The sequence below is a fragment of the Haplochromis burtoni genome, unplaced genomic scaffold (assembly GCF_018398535.1).
Source record: "Haplochromis burtoni strain Fernald_Lab_line unplaced genomic scaffold, NCSU_Asbu1 Contig_81, whole genome shotgun sequence".
NCBI lineage: Eukaryota > Metazoa > Chordata > Actinopteri > Cichliformes > Cichlidae > Haplochromis > Haplochromis burtoni.
The window spans coordinates 1,883,355-1,899,645 of NW_024582442.1; the positions used below are offsets into that span (position 1 = coordinate 1,883,355).

Sequence of the window (16,291 nt, forward strand, 5' to 3'; positions counted from 1 at the left end):
AACCTTGACTTCTGATTGGCTAAATAAGTAGATCAGCTTATTCAGAAGACAACTAATAGAGGACATCTTTGCCTCGGGAGTCCCCTGGCACAGAGAGCCTGAGACAATTGAGCTGGAAATGGATTGGACTGAATAAGAATATGACAGAGAGATGGGAGAGTGAATGTTCTGGATAAATGATGGATTGATCTGTATTTGGCATATCAGTGAAATATTGAAAAGCACTGTCAACATTTGCTGGAGATTTTTTACTGTATCATCTTTGATGTTGCAGTCAAACTGCAAAAGTACAGATGATCAACAGACTGTAGCAAAACTTAAACTGAAAGCATCTGATCTTAACCCACTTGGTGGGTAGTGTTTAGTGTACAGGTGTCAGCTCTATCAGGTACATCGTCTACTTATATTTGAATGGCCTCAGCTCACTAAAGGCGACAAGGGAGGGAGAGGAAGAGAGGAGCGAGGTAGAAACTAGGGCACTGTTATCTGGCCCCTTTTTACCAACCACCAGGCAGAAAGCAGAGAATGAGAAAGAAAGAGCCTTGGAGAGAAGGAGAGGACACCAGCAGTGAAGTGAAGCTTTAGTCCGGACGTGGGAACCTCCAGAGTCAACATCTGACACCAAGGACCTGAAGAAAAACAGCACAAAGACAACCTTGACTGACTCGCACACTCGCAGGGACGTGCAAACCTGCGTCATTGGCTCGGAAAAGACCACAAGCATGTTCGAGGAGCAGGCGACCAAGGTCAAAATCACATCCGTGGTGATCGTCGTCGGCATGTCAGCAATGCTGGCGGCGGTGGTGACTGACCACTGGGCTGTGCTCAGCCCCCGGGTGGAGAAGCTCAACGCCACCTGCGAGGCGGCCCACTTTGGCCTCTGGAGGCTCTGCAAGAAGAGCATCTTCATCGTGGAAGAGGACCCTCAGGGCAAAGGCTGCGGGCCAATCAGCTTACCTGGAGGTACGTTGAGGTCAAGGTGATCTTCATGTCTTATTTATCTTTAATTTAATCTGATTTGTGGATTTGTTGTGTGGTAGCTGATGGAAAGCTTTCCTGGCTTGAGTTTCCAGGAGTTATAGTGAGAAGATGAAAACTTTGTGACATGTGGATTGGAATTGGTGAATAATAATTAGAGCTTTATAAAACCATATAATTGAATAGATAAAATACCAAGAAAAAAATTCATTCCTCCTAAAATTATTTTTAGGAGGAACTGGAAACAAACCCATTCTCTAAACGTGTGAGGCTCAAGTGTCAGTGTGAGCCTGCAGCAGTGCTGGTCAGCTTTTTTTTTTTTCCATCTGTGCAGCTGTCCCTTTCTCTATTTTCTCCTTTCACACGCATACAATGCCACATGCCAGCACATATGTTGGCACGTGCTGGCATGTGTGCATGCATTCACACAAACTCACACACACACACACACACGGACATGTGCTTGGACTGAATGTTTAACAGCTCTATGACCAGCTTCCCAGCGAACCATTATTATCTTCCTCAGAGGAAGTCACTGAACAGACTGCCAATTAAGCACATTCCAACGGCTGAAGTCAAGTTCGCAACGGAAGTGCGAGTTTTTATTTTATTTTTTTGCCGTACTTCACAGTTAACACGACTTTGTTGATTTTGTTCCGTTCGGGCTCTTCAACCTTCAGAGTACAAAGAGAAATAAAAGTCAGTTTACCTCACAGCCTTATCCTCTAATTTCCCTGCTGTTTCTCAGAAAACAGCATAGTCTTACATCATTTGTCAAAATACCGTCTGACTCTTTCTATATTAAAATGAAAGCTCGGATGCTTTTTAACTGATACCTCTTTTGTCTTGTCTGACTCATAGTGTCAAAACAGATTTGCAACTGGCTTTGATCAAAATAGACATAACTGTCTAGAGAGCCATTTTTAAGGATTTTTTTCTGATGCCGCTGATAAACAGCGTTTTGAAGGATGCTTAAATTCACTCAGCTGTGGAAAGAACTCCATTAATTGCAAGCTGTTAAAAAAAAGAAAGCAAAAGTACAAGAGAGCCAAAGATGGTGCAAAATCTGTCAAAAAGTCAGGTAATTTTCAGTCATTTTAGAAGTCCTTTTGGATACTTGCGTAACATTTCATACTGTAACTCTGAAAATAAGTCAAAAACACAAGTCAAGCTTTTATTTAAGACTCTTTTTCCACCAAAAAAAAAAAAGTCTTTAATTAGAAACTCTCTGAACAGAGCCAGCCCTGGGGGTAAAGAGTGTCTCTCCCTGGCCTCTGGCTGTGTGTGCGTGCCTTGCAGCTTAACTGAAAGATTTCGCTCTGACTCTGTCATTGACTTTGCCTCCGGCTTCAGCACCTCAGGATCAGCGCAGGCCTTAATGAAGTGTGGCTTCCCGCTCCAGCTCATGAGTTAGAGTACACCTGGGAGACTCAGGAGGAATGAAGAAGACTTGGGGGGGAAAGAAACAGACGATTGCTTGGGCGTGTAAAGGCAGGAATGCCTATGTGGAGAGAGCGAGACTGGGTGCTCTTTTAGAGAGTCTGAAGATGGAGGAGAGAGAGGAAAGATGATGCTGCACCTTATTTTACTGCATGTATCTCATGCAAATTGAGGTGGAGGCAAAAGGCAGGTGGAAAAGAAGTGTGACAGCTACCTGTCATAAAAATCTGAACACCTTGCAAAAATAGTCACAGATACATTTTTGTTTATTAAGACCTTTGCTAGGGATTTGTTTTCCTCGTGGACAAGTCAGTCACCTGTGGAATGCATGAAGGGCAGCATGTAGTATGACAAATGATCCAGTCACAACCATCACAGCCTGACAGAAGCACTAAAACAGTGTCGGAATATTTGTGCGAAATCTCAAGTGCTTCTCTGGCGCCACACCAAGAGTTCAGCTTAGCCTTAAGTTTGTTTCCATTTCTCCGGGTCTGCAGTGAGAAACAAAAAAAATATACCAGCTGTTTTGTCAGACACCCCTTGGCTACATTCCCACAACCACCATGACGCTTTCACATCTGGGTAATGAGAGAAAATGAGTCACTCTTATATCAACTGAAAAGATTAAGAGATTTTGGTGTGTGGTTGCCCTAGCATTTTACTCCCACGCCAGGCTGAATAGTTTTGGTTACACAAGCCCATCTCTTCTCATTTGTGACCCTGCTGCTCTCTGTAGGCATGGCGGTGCTTCTCTAGTTCTAGCTTCCTTTTATGCACTGTAATCCAAAGACGACGCAGGGCAAGACGCTGATTGGTCAGCCTATTTTGTGCTTTGTGTCACTGAACATCCTTACCAGGCTGACTGACCCGCTCCAGTGCCCAGGAAAAGGTGTCAAAACGCATCCTCTGAGATGCTTTTCTCCACTTCCATCCACCAGATCAGTCTGCCAGGTCTGCGCAGTTTGACATGAGGCGAGAGAGGACTGCGGAAGAAACAGCCGTTCTCTGCCTTCAGAGGTCTTCTTGTTTCTTGATGGAGTGCTATGAGGCTGAGCGGTGAGGGTTTAGGTAGAGCGCACATTGTATGTGCCTAAAATACTCGAGTGTCTTTTTTTTTTTTTTTTTTTTTTTTTTAACATAAGGGGGCTTTTGTTTGAATTTAAAAAGCCAGGCAACAAAACCGTGCAACTAGGTCTGCCTTGAAAAGTAAATTTGACTGTTCTAATTGATTGCAGACAACAGCTAAAAACCAATTAGTGTGGCTGGCCATGCAGTTCTAATTAATTACTTTGATAGTTTTGGATTTATTAGTCCAGGCGACAAATATGACACCAAAATATGTGGAATATGTACAAGCATGCCAGATTCTGAAGGCAAGCAAAAGCAAGCAGAGGGGCTGACTGGCTAACACCTGTGTTACCTTATCTGCTTCTAAATTTAATGTGTCAAGCATAAAAAGAAGAAAAAAAACAGGTTGCTCATGAGTGCACTATAACAGATTACATCCTTGATGAAGAGTATACCCAAGCAAGCAGCAGTTATTGGACTTAATAACACAGATTTGCATTTTCCCCAAAGAGAGGGGGAGTCAGTCGTCATGAGGAGCGTACACAAACCCCTTTTTTCATATAGACACAATTACACAGCTTTTGCGAAAGGGGTTGCGTAACAGCGGCAGCAAAGCAGTGAACCCAAATGACTTTTGAAATTAGCTTCCCACAAATGACGCATGACAGCTTGAGTGCTGTAAAAACCAAACAAACCCTTTATGGATCGCATCATGCAGCTCGGCTGGGAAATCAAGAGCACAAATGGTGCTTTTGTGCGCACGTATGTGTTCCTTCACATATGTGCTCAGAGAAGCGAGGGAGAAGAGTTCATTATCAATGATGTTTTAGTGCTTCCAAGAGGTCAACCATCATGGTGTTTTTTTGGAGCTCCAAAAAACACCTTCAAGTATAAAAGCTTGCCTCTGACACAGTGCCTTTCAAATGCCCTCGATTCATAGACACAGTAGCACCAACATCCCCTTGAGCCACCCTTTTCTCTTTCTTTCCAACCACGCTCTGAGCGCAGAGCCCAAAACTGCGGAGGTGTGTCGCTGGAATTTGGTATTCAGAAAACAACTCACAGCTTCAAAATTTCAGATGAATCATTCCACGATATGTAAATTAGAAATATATAAAAAGAAATTACAGAGAAATTACTGGTGTTGCTTGCAGGATGAGCAGAGGACTAAGAAACTTTACTGTTTTGAATTTCATAATAAAGGTCAGGACACACACAGGAGACATGAGGGTAGTGAGGACTCTCCTGTGCTGTTTTGTCCCAGATACCAGTGCTCAGGTGGAATAGCCATTCAAATACCACCATGATGCATCCCATTCACATTGACCCAGAACTACCCGGTTGCTCTGTTAAGCTAGAAAACCAGAACAGTTTCCTAATTACCAAATATTATGTTTTCTTTGACAATCCTGCAGCAAATTCTGTACAATCTTCTAGGTTATTATGTTTAAAAACATAGAAGCAATTCTGTTTAACCGTAGTGCAAAAACCACAGGAATGCTTAACTGGGGGAAGACTGAAAGGAAGCTAAGGTGGAAGAAAGAAACGGGCATAGTGACAGGTAGAGCGAGGAGGATGAAGAGTAAGGAATGGGTAAATTGGAAGCTGAACATCAAAGATAGAAGGTGGCAGCAGCAGAGTTTAATGGAAAGAGGTGAAACTAAAATGACAGGCGATAGCTCGTCCTAATCACTCTCCCCTGGAACTAAATCTCCACATTACCCTGACTGCAAGGTTGATGATACGCACCCAGATGTTCTCTTTTTCTGTGAATGCTCACTGTTTAGATTAACCACCGTGCTTGATTTGGGTTTTTTTTTTTTAACTATTTGTGGACAGCGTGCTTTTGCTAAAATTCAAAATGTTAATGTTTGTGCTGGATTGCAATCATACTAACAACAGGGTAACCGTAACTTGGCAACAGAAGTTACAATTTTTTGGCACGCACAAAGCAGCAGTGCGGTTAAATTGTTTTGATGAATCACGTATGCATATCTCCACGATGCCGGCGGCTTTTGACACCTCGGATAGAAAATGTGTTGAGCTGCCCGCCCTGTCTTCTGTCTGTTTTAAGCAATGAGGAAAAGAGAGATTTATTCTCTGGACTTTTCATCTTCTAACACTTTGAGTTTTTCTAGTTATGTGGTATGATCTTTTTTTTTTCGTTCAATGAATCAGCAAATCACATAATGTAACAAAAATGATTATGTGGAGACTGGCATGCTACTTTTGCAACAACAACAAAAAATCTGAGGCTCTGATTTAACTTTGAAGCTACAAACAAGTTCTGTTAAAGCTTTTACAATATAAAAAATGCAGTTGGAAGATCATAATGTGAAATATCTGTTAGGTACTAGGTATACAAGTCATAATGATGACTTAGTTTGTTAACCATCAACCTGTATTTTTCCAGATTTATTTCACATACATCTGTGTATTATTTTTAAAATACATAAAATCGCACTTATAGTTGTGTGCTACAGTGTGTTTCATAAACTTTCACTCCCCAAGGGTTACTGGAATTAGATTAAATTTTAATTGAAAGTGTCGTAACATTGTGCGTAGCTACAGCTCCATGCTGCAACATTAACAATGAGGCTCTATTATTTCCATGCTTTCCACAGAGGTCATCAGCTTGTTAGAATGGAGACTGAGCACTGTTAAATCCTGCCCACACTGGAGGGAAAAACAATACATTGCTCTTTAATGACTTTGTATTGTCACCATTTGTGTTCCATCTAGATTGTTAAGCTATTTCTCCAAGCTGTCTTGCTCATGTAAAAGCAGCATTGTGACTATATACTTTACAGTCTATAGGGTTTGCAGAATCTGGCCCAAAGCAGAGAAAGTATCCAGCGTTCTCAAGTCTATTTATTATGTTGAAATGGAGTGGCTGTGTCATTATGACCATTTCACAATAAACAAAATATCAGTTTAATGCATTAGATGAATGTAGACAGCTAGGTGTGATCAAGCATCTACTGAACTTTGCTTTTGAACCGGGTTCAACCTGACTCGCTGTGTTTGTATGATGAGATGTTTTAGATCTCTAAGCAACACTTAATTATTGGAAGTATCTGTCTGAATTCAAGTCTGCAACAGCCTGAAAACACAACACAGGCTATAAAAATGTCTACGAATGTCTGGTGCTTAGGGGGCAGCAGTTGGACAATATTCAACTTTGTTTTTTTAACGAGCAGCTAATAGAAGAAAACAGACTGAAATCAAAGACTTACTTAAAAGTGCAGCAAATTTCAGGGGATAAATCACTGTTATCCACATAAACCGCAAACAGACGGGGAAGCTTCAGAGGACTAGCAACAATCCTTTTTTATTACTTTCAACATTGAAACTCTCAATCAGGATAAAACAATTAAAGAGCGGTTTTGTCTTTTGGCGCTTCTTTGCATAATTCTAAGGGTCTTTTATTTGTCTTATCTTTGTGTGGAAGGCAGATGATGGTCTTCAGAGAGACAGGAGAAAATCTCACAGCCACACAAACACATATTAAGTCAGATTAGATTAGCCTCAGAGATAAAAACGCTTAATGAGAGATGACCGATAAAAAGAATTTATTGTGTATTATATAATATATTGTTTTAATAATATCTGTATAATGTCTGTGCTGCACTTTGACCTCGGCCCCACCTCCAGCCTCACACACACACACCCATGCACACGCTCACACATACAAGCACAGTCCCCTTAATATGCTTTTACATGTGCAAATAGCATTCAGGCTAGCCAAGACCTGCAGCAGCCTGTTGCTAGGTTACCTCTTTAGTGATTCTTTCTCATCCCGAGTAACAAACAGCCCCACTGTTGCCTGGTACACACACGTAGTACATGCACACACACACGCAGACATATAGGCAGACACCGGCACACAAACATTGTCCATCTCTGTGTAGACAGAGAAAGCACCTGTCTGCTTTATGGGTTTAATCTCAGCGAGAAGGGAACGAAGGGACACTCGCTTGGCCTTTAAGGTCCACTCCACCTCTCGCTCTCAGCCAAGCTGCCTTCAGAGGCAACAAATAGATAAATGTGTGGGAAATGACTGCACCCAGGAATCATTTTTCTACAGCTATGAGGTTATTTTGAAGATTGTGGTCAAAGGAGCAGAGTTTGGGCAAGCAAAGTGCAGAGATGCATCATTCCCTTGTAGAAATCGGTGTGAACTCATTTCAGAAGAATACAGCCAACAGGGGAGACAGTGAAGGATTTAAGTATAAACTTTATTCTAAGATGATGGCACGCCACAGAACACTGCTATGACTTGGAGGGGGTGTTGAGCATACTGAGATCATAAAGCCAAAGAGGAACTTCAGCCATTATCATTGTTGATTTTTTAAGTGTTGTGAGTATTAAGGACGCCACAGAACCGTGCAGCAGAGAATATTTGACGCCGACCTTTTTGTAGTGGTCACCATCAAACGACATGGAGGGCCGTTTCTTATTTATACATTAAGTTTGTTTGTTTGTTTTTGAATTGTTTTCGTATGTCCTTAATCAAGCACTTAGCATTAATTTGCAGAATGCTAGCATTTTACAGTCTAAATTAGCTTACCTGTAAAAGAAAGAAGCAAACTTGGGACAACTTTCTTTTTATTTAATTTACATAAATTCACCAGCCACCTTATAAGGTATGCCTAGCTGGTACTAGGTTGGACCTCGTTTTGACTTCATTGCTGCCTTAATTCTTCATGCCACAGATTCAATAAGGTCCTGGAAACATTCCTCAGAGATTTTGTCTGTATTGACATTATTGCATCACACAGTTGTTGCAGATTTGTCTGCAGCACATCCATGATCCAAATCTCCTGTTCTACCACATCCCAAAGATGCACAATTGGACTGAAATCTGGTGACTGTGGAGTCATTGTCATGTTCAGGAAATCGGTTTGAGATGATCTGAGTTTTGTGCCATGATTCAATATCCTCCTGTAAGCAGCCATTAAAAGGTGGGTACACTGTGGTCATAAATGGGTGGACACCCATATGGAAAAGAAAAAACTTATAAAAGACTTGCATCAGATGTGGCCTACTTCATATAATGAATTATATAAGGCTTATATGATTTACTCATGAAAGGGGCCACTTTCTCATTACTTTCATATATTTTTTTAGTAAGTATCCAAAACATACAAGTTTCATTTATATAATTTTTCAAGGGATCTTATATCTGTTTTCACTCTTGTATGCTTTTCATACAAGTTTCACACAAGACAGATACAAACTTTATAAGATTTATATATATATATCTTTTCCATATGGGCATGGTCAGCATGAATACTCAGGTGAGCTGTGGTGTTTAAATACTGCTAAGTTGGTACTAAGGGACCGAAGGTGCGCCAAGAAATTAATCAGAAACTGAATTCTTTATTAATCCGGAAGGAAATTATGTGGTCACAGCTGCTCCAAGACAGTAAGAACACAAGTTAAAGTATCAGCTCTTACTTTCTTTCTCTTTCCCCCACTTCAGTACACCACCAGCAGCAGTTTGAAACTTTGAACTAAGGCAGGAAGGCTCCATGCTTTCATGGTGTTTATGTCAGATTCTGACTTGACCATTTGAATTTCGGGGGAGAAACCGAGACTCATCGGACCAGACAAAGTTTTTCCAATCTTCTATTCTCCAGTTTTGATGAGCCCATATAAATTGTCTACTGTAGTCTATTTGCGTCATGGCTCAATGTGTTGTGTGGTCAGAGTGCTCTTCTGCATACCTTGTTTGTAACAAGTTTCTTTGACCTCTGGCATCGATGAGACATTTTCACCCAGGGTACTGGATATATTCTCTTTTTTGGACATTCTCTGCAAATCATAGAAATGGTTGTGTGAGAAAATGCCAGTAGACCAGCCCATCTGTTCCTTCGATTTCCTTTTTATTCCTATTCAGTTTGAGCTTTAGTATGTTTTCTTGACTATACAGTATGTACATGCCTAAAAGCCTAACAGCAATATATATCAGATTTTCAACTCACCCTGTGGGCGATCTTAATCCTTCAAACACGGGTCCTTTACCAGAGGCATGAGAGTTTAAGGGCCCTGCACAGCATCTTTGCTGTTCCTAGGACTGTGCTCTACTGGACAGAGATCTCAGATGTCATTTGTGGGATCTGATGGAACCACTCACCCTTGGCACTTCTCAGACTTTACATCTTCCTTTTTTCTGATGTTGCTATGATTCGTTATAGCTACATCTGTCACTATGACCTTCTTCCTCTGCTTGTATCTGGATCCATCTGCATAGAAGTCCCACAGGATCTTCATTCTCAACCTCCCTCGTGGGCTGCCACTTTACATATAGCCACACACAGAGTTTAGATGTTTAGATGTTCATTGTCACAACAGTATTACAAAAAAAACATTTGTTCATGCAAATCTACAAAATTTCCAGATGATAAAACTAACAAGACTGTTTTTGCAGTACTGTGTGCTCACAATAGTCTTATGCACCATTTAATGTAGTGTATCAGTCATAACTGTAAAATGTCAGTCAGTAATGTTACCTTGCTACCAGATCTACGTAGGTGGAAGCTGTTCAGCTTTGTCAGTGTGATCAATCGGCAGCTCTGGTGTGGACTGGAGTCGTTAGAGCATCCCACAGACTGTACTGTGAAAATTGCCATCCTTCACAGTAAAGGGACATAAAGATTTAAGTCCAGAATACTGCTCGTTAGAAGTAATAAATCAAGAACATTGTATATGAACACAAAACACAGATTTATATTAACAATAATTAACTTCCAAAAAAGTTACAAGTTACAGTATAGTATGATTATCAGGTGTTTCATGCGTGTGAAATTAGTTCTAGATACACAAGGCATGAGTTTCATAAAGTCTATTGATAGAATAATAGCTGATAAATAAGGTAGTTTAAAGCACAGCATGGACAAAAACTAGGTTTAGGTTAGTAGAAATGCAACAAACCACAATCCCTGTTTAGTTTGTCATAGCTTTGTATATGTATGTGTGCGTGTGCGTGTGTGGGGACCAAAATCTGACATTTACTATACTGGTGGGGAGTTTCTGCACCGTGGGGACCAAAATCCAGGTCCCCTCGGGGTTGAAAGCAATTTTTACTCTCAAAATGTGGTTTTAGTGTCAGGGTTACAATTAGGTTATGGTTAGGTTTAGGGTAAGGGTCAGGGTTAGGCATTCATTTTGGATGGTTAGGGTTAGGGGCTAGGGAAAGCATTATGTCAATGGGATGTCCCCACGAGGATAGCAAACCAGACGTGTGTGTGTGTGTGTGTGTAATTAATTCATATGGTTTTCTAACAGACTACAAGGATTCAGTCTGTACTATTGTCTCACCCTCCTGTTTCATCTCCCTCTTTCTTTCTCTCTCACCTCTTTTCCCCATCCTTTCTTACTCTGCAGCAAAAAACTGCTCCTACTTCAAACACTTTACGTCGGGGGAGGAAGCTGAAGTTTTTGAAGTCAAGACCCAGAAAGGTGGGTGTTTCCTCAAAGCCACACAGGCTACATGTGTTACAACAGCATCCAACTCTGAAAAAAAACCAGGCAGAACGCTGTGGTTTGCCTTTTGATTTTCCATATAATAAGATAAAGCTTTAACATAAATACAGTGCACACCATTTCGCTCAGAAATCAGATGAGAAATGAATCTTCTACAGCCTCAGATTTGATCTTTTTATCCCTTTTGTATTTTCAAAGTAAATGTGATTCAGTGAAAAAGCGACTCTCTTCTTATGATGACAAGCTGATGCTTTTAACTTCAGGTAGAGAGAAAGACACTGCACACAGACATAAAGATATACGTTTAGAGAACACTGCTTTAGATAAACGTTATAGGTACGCTCAACAGGTACAGTATATGTATAAATGCACTACACAGTATACACTATATATTCTCAGTTTTATAATTCAGGTGCTTTAGGTCCCATCTCCATAGGTGTATGAAATCAAGCATCTAGCCATGAAGTCAGCCTTTACAAACATCTATTAAAAAATGGGTCACTCTAAAAAGCACATTGAATTTCTCTCTTCCTAGATTTTCCATCACCAACTGAGTGCTGTGTTATATGGAAGTGTTTAGCCACAAATAGGCAAACCAGGGTTGCCATGGTGTGTATAAGTCACCGTTACTTTGCTGACTCAAAGACTGCAGAGTCACAAACCTCCTGCAGCCTTAACACTGGCAAAACTGTCTGCCAGGAGCTTCGTACCAGGGGTTTGAATGGCTGAGCAGCTCCTGTAGGTGTAATTTGTAGCTTGCCAAGTACTTTTGTCCATATAGTGTAAAGACAGGGCAGGACATTTACAGTACCCTGTAAACACTAATGAAATTTGCTAATATCAAGAATATTTTAAAAAATAGATGAATGGGAAAAACAAGAATTCATAGTTTTATCTTGTAGTAGAATAATACAAGATAAATATACTTTCATATGATAATAATATGTGCAGAAATACATGAAAAAATATATGTAAAATATTTATGGCTATAGTTACTGCTTTATGTGTGGATTTTTATGGTGTATTAAGCCGTGTTTGCCTTCTACAGATTCATGCTTTATTATATGACTCCATATAAAGGCATTTATAATATGTTTCATACAAGTATGGCTGGAAACATCACTTACAACACTGAGACCAAAAAAAACCCAAATGCAATAAACAATATATATGATTTTTTTTTAAAGTCTAAAAATAAATTATAACAGAAAACTTTACGTAGAATAAAATACAAGAAACAACATCAAATTCAGACTGTCTGAAAACACCTGTTCAGCAGTGAGGCACAAACACGTAACTGTGTCTGAAATGCACAAACACTGGGATGCATTCACATACCTTCATACACACAGACAGACAAAAGTCCTGAAAAACAACCTGCACTGGAAAGACGGAGTGTAAGGTTGTTTTACACTCGGTGTTATTCCCCAGCCGGGGTGCTGAAATGGAATAGGACGCTCCAAGGATCATTTGAGTCACAGCTGGAGTGTTACAGAGAAGAAAAGAATAGATTATCTTTATCTGGAAAACAGACAAAAAGGAAGAGGGCGGGAAGAGAGCGACAAGTTCTAATCATCTTGTTATAAGCCTTCAGTATCTTATCTGTCATGCAAGCGGCATTATTGCCAGTTTGGATAAATGGCTGTTGTTTTAAACGTAGGGCTAATTTAAAGGCTAATTATCTGTGACACAACTCTGCTGAGCGCAGTACTGAAACAATTATTATGTAAACGATACTGTAATCCTGCTCTTCTGTTCCTACCCACTGTCTCGGTTTTTAATCACCTCCACTTTCTCTTCTTCCCCTGCTCTCAAAGACGACCGTGTTTACTGTATTTTTCCCTCTCTTCGTTTCCCCTTTTCATTCATCTACTTCTTACTAATTTCTACTAATTTTTTTTCTTCTCTTTCTGCAGAGTACAATATCTCAGCAGCAGCCATTGCCATCTTCAGTCTGTTCTTCATGATCCTGGGCACCCTGTGTGTAATCTTCTCCTTTGGGAAAGGGCGGGACTATCTGCTCCGGCCTGCTGGGATGTTTTTTGCCTTTGCAGGTCAGCTATTACAGATGATTTTGCCTTGTATTTACAGCTCAATATGAGCTGTGTCATTGTCATTGTGTTGCACACCCTCTTCACTGGTGATAAATGTTACTTATGCAGAGTTAATAAAATTGTTTCATGTTTGTGAGAGACAGAGAGACAGAGAGAGAGAGGTGTCAAATGCCGATAGAGTTGATGTTTCTCTGAGGTGACAATTTCAAATATCTAAGTGTTAAATTACCTATGATTGGTGTGAGCGCCGATCTGTTCCAAACTTAAAATAAAACTGACAATCTTCTAGTATAAACGAGAAACTGTGACAGCGTTTGACTGAACCGTCTTGACAACACAAATGGCATGAATGCAAATGAAGCATCTGCTTTTTCTGAAGCCGATTATAACCAGTTCTCTCTTTCTGGCATGCAGGCCTTTGCATCATCATCTCTGTCGAAGTAATGCGCCAGTCTGTGAAGCGCATGATCGCCAGTGATGAGACCATCTGGATTGAATACTACTACTCCTGGTCATTTACCTGCGCCTGTGCCTCCTTTACGCTGCTCATCCTCAGTGGAGTCGCCCTACTCCTCATCTCCATGCCTCACATGCCACGTAACCCCTGGGAGACATGCATGGACGCTGAGCCTGACACCTTAGATTAGCCACAGGTGATGTAACAGCTATATCTTTAAAAAAAAACAAAGAAAAAAAACACACACTCTCACACACACACAAACAACTGTAACTATAACCAACTTTACTCTGAAAGGAGATGTTTTCTCTTTCTGTTATTATTGCGATCAATTTTCCAAAGCATTAAAAGATTTTCTGCATCATTTCTCATGATCACATCCATTGGTTTCATTCAGTGTTTACCAAAATATTAACACAAAATATCAACACATTGTAGAACAATTGGGACCAAGGACTGTTTAAAAGTTGGTAAGTTATATCTGAGATCTGAGACTGATTTGCCAAGACTCATCTTTATTCTGTATTTCTAAAAGCTCCTATTTTTCTTAAAATTCATATTTTCAAGTAACTATGACTTAGGTTACAGTACCAGAAAGAAGTAAATATCGTTGTGACAATAAATAAATGATTGGACACACAATGATTAGCAAAAGCTGTGTGACATCTGAAGATTGGATTCCTTCAAACAGTCCCAGGCTTTTTTTTTTTTGTCATTTTTGTCTGTATGTCAACCAGTAAATCATTCCTGAAATGTTACTGCATTAAAGGAAATTAAGTCTGAAGTTTTTCTGCTTAGCATATATTTGGCTAGTGCCGACATGTCAGCATCTTTCACACAAACTACAGGCAGCCAATGCAGTGTCTTACTGACCAAAGCAATTGTAAGGAGGATTTTGGTGCAACACTGTATAGTTCTGTGTGACCAATTTACCCCAGTGACAGCCAGAAACCTCGAGCAACAATTCACCAATCAGTCAGGCACCAGTGGTTGCTAGGCCGTCACCAGCTGGTCTCAAGGCCTGTGTGACTGGGTTTTCAGGGGTCACTGTCAAGAGCCTATATAATGCCAGGTTTTAATGAGGTGTAAATGTAATAGATCAGCAGTTTGATTTTTTAATACTGGATATTGGATCCAACAAGTGGATGGCTATAACTGAGGAATGAATCAGCCTAAAGTATTATGGTATGCTTTGTACAAATGTGGAAGAAGTAACACATTAAAAAAACATCTGGAATGCTCTTTACGTCCTGTGTAGACAGATTCTTTTTCATTTGTACATCACATTTAGTTGTTTGTGACACATTAGCCTGTAAAGAAGTCCAAACTGCTGGGCAGTTACATATACATTCATAATGTATCTGGTCATCTGTGATTTATCTGACACCAGTACTGTCCAACTGCAGTAAATCGAGTCCTTATTAAAGTAAGATCATTTTCAAATGCATTATTATACTGAAATTCGACAAATAAATCAGAAAAAGAAAGACTGACTTTTTTTCTTTTAAGAAAGACTGAACTAAATCTGTACCCCACCACAACAGATAGGAAGAGTGAGCTTACACGCTTTAATGAGTTGTAATGGTCGGCAGCCTTTTCATTCCTCCAACTTTCTACAATCGATTTATGCCATTGATCATCGTGAGAGAGACACCGCATCCCGGATACTCCCTTGTTGACATAAGTCATTGATTTTTGAGTCACTGTTCAAGATCCCTGGTGACTTAGGTCTAGCAGCTCTGATCCATACTGTTGTCAATAATATCTGCTGAACCTCTGGCCTGTGCTTTATATGTTAGAAATGTTCTGTTGTTAGTCGAGACCCAGAAAAAAGTAGTTAAAACACTGCAAACATCAATTTTAAGAACATCGCTGATTATTTATATATAACAGCAATATCTTACTCGATATATAAAGAATTTGGGTGGTGGTCCCAATACTTACAGTGGGGCAAAAAAGTATTTAGTCAGCCACCGATTGTGCAAGTTCCCCCACTTAAAATGATGACAGAGGTCAGTAATTTGCACCAGAGGTACACTTCAACTGTGAGAGACAGAATGTGAAAAAAAAATCCATGAATTCCACATGGTAGGATTTGTAAAGAATTTATTCGTAAATCTAGGGTGGAAAATAAGTATTTGGTCACCTCAAACAAGGAAAATCTCTGGCTCTCACAGACCTGTAACGTCTTCTGTAAGAAGCTTTTCTGTCCCCCACTCGTTACCTGTATGAATGGCACCTGTTTGAACTCATCATCTGTATAAAAGACACCTGTCCACAGCCTCAAACAGTCAGACTCCAAACTCCGCCATGGCCAAGACCAAAGAGCTTTCGAAGGACACCAGGAAAAGTATTGTAGACCTGCACCAGACTGGGAAGAGTGAATCTACAATAGGCAAGCAGCTTGGTGTGAAAAAATCAACTGTGGGAGCAATCATCAGAAAATGGAAGACATACAAGACCACTGATAATCTCCCTCGATCTGGGGCTCCACGCAAGATCTCATCCCGTGGGGTCAAAATGATCATGAGAACGGTGAGCAAAGATCCCAGAACCACACGGGGGGACCTGGTGAATGACCTGCAGAGAGCTGGGACCAAAGTAACAAAGGTCACCATCAGTAACACACTACAACGGCAGGGAATCAAATCCCGCAGTGCCAGACGTGTTCCGCTGCTGAAGCCAGTGCATGTCCAGGCCCGTCTGAAGTTTGCCAGAGAGCACATGGATGATACAGCAGAGGATTGGGAGAATGTCATGTGGTCAGATGAAACCAAAGTAGAACTTTTTGGTATAAACTCAACTC

At 40.5% G+C, this 16,291-nt stretch overlaps 1 protein-coding gene across 1 annotated transcript; it reads left to right on the forward strand.

The window, feature by feature from the left end:
- Window positions 1-255: 255 nt before the first annotated feature.
- On the forward strand, window positions 256-15,472 carry LOC102299987 (voltage-dependent calcium channel gamma-1 subunit). Its single transcript, XM_005925470.3, has 4 exons — window positions 256-963; window positions 10,876-10,950; window positions 12,891-13,028; window positions 13,443-15,472. The coding sequence occupies exons 1-4, from the start codon at window positions 723-725 to the stop codon at window positions 13,673-13,675; spliced, it is 687 nt and encodes a 228-aa protein (XP_005925532.1). The 5' UTR covers window positions 256-722; the 3' UTR covers window positions 13,676-15,472.
- The last annotated feature ends 819 nt before the right edge of the window (window positions 15,473-16,291 follow it).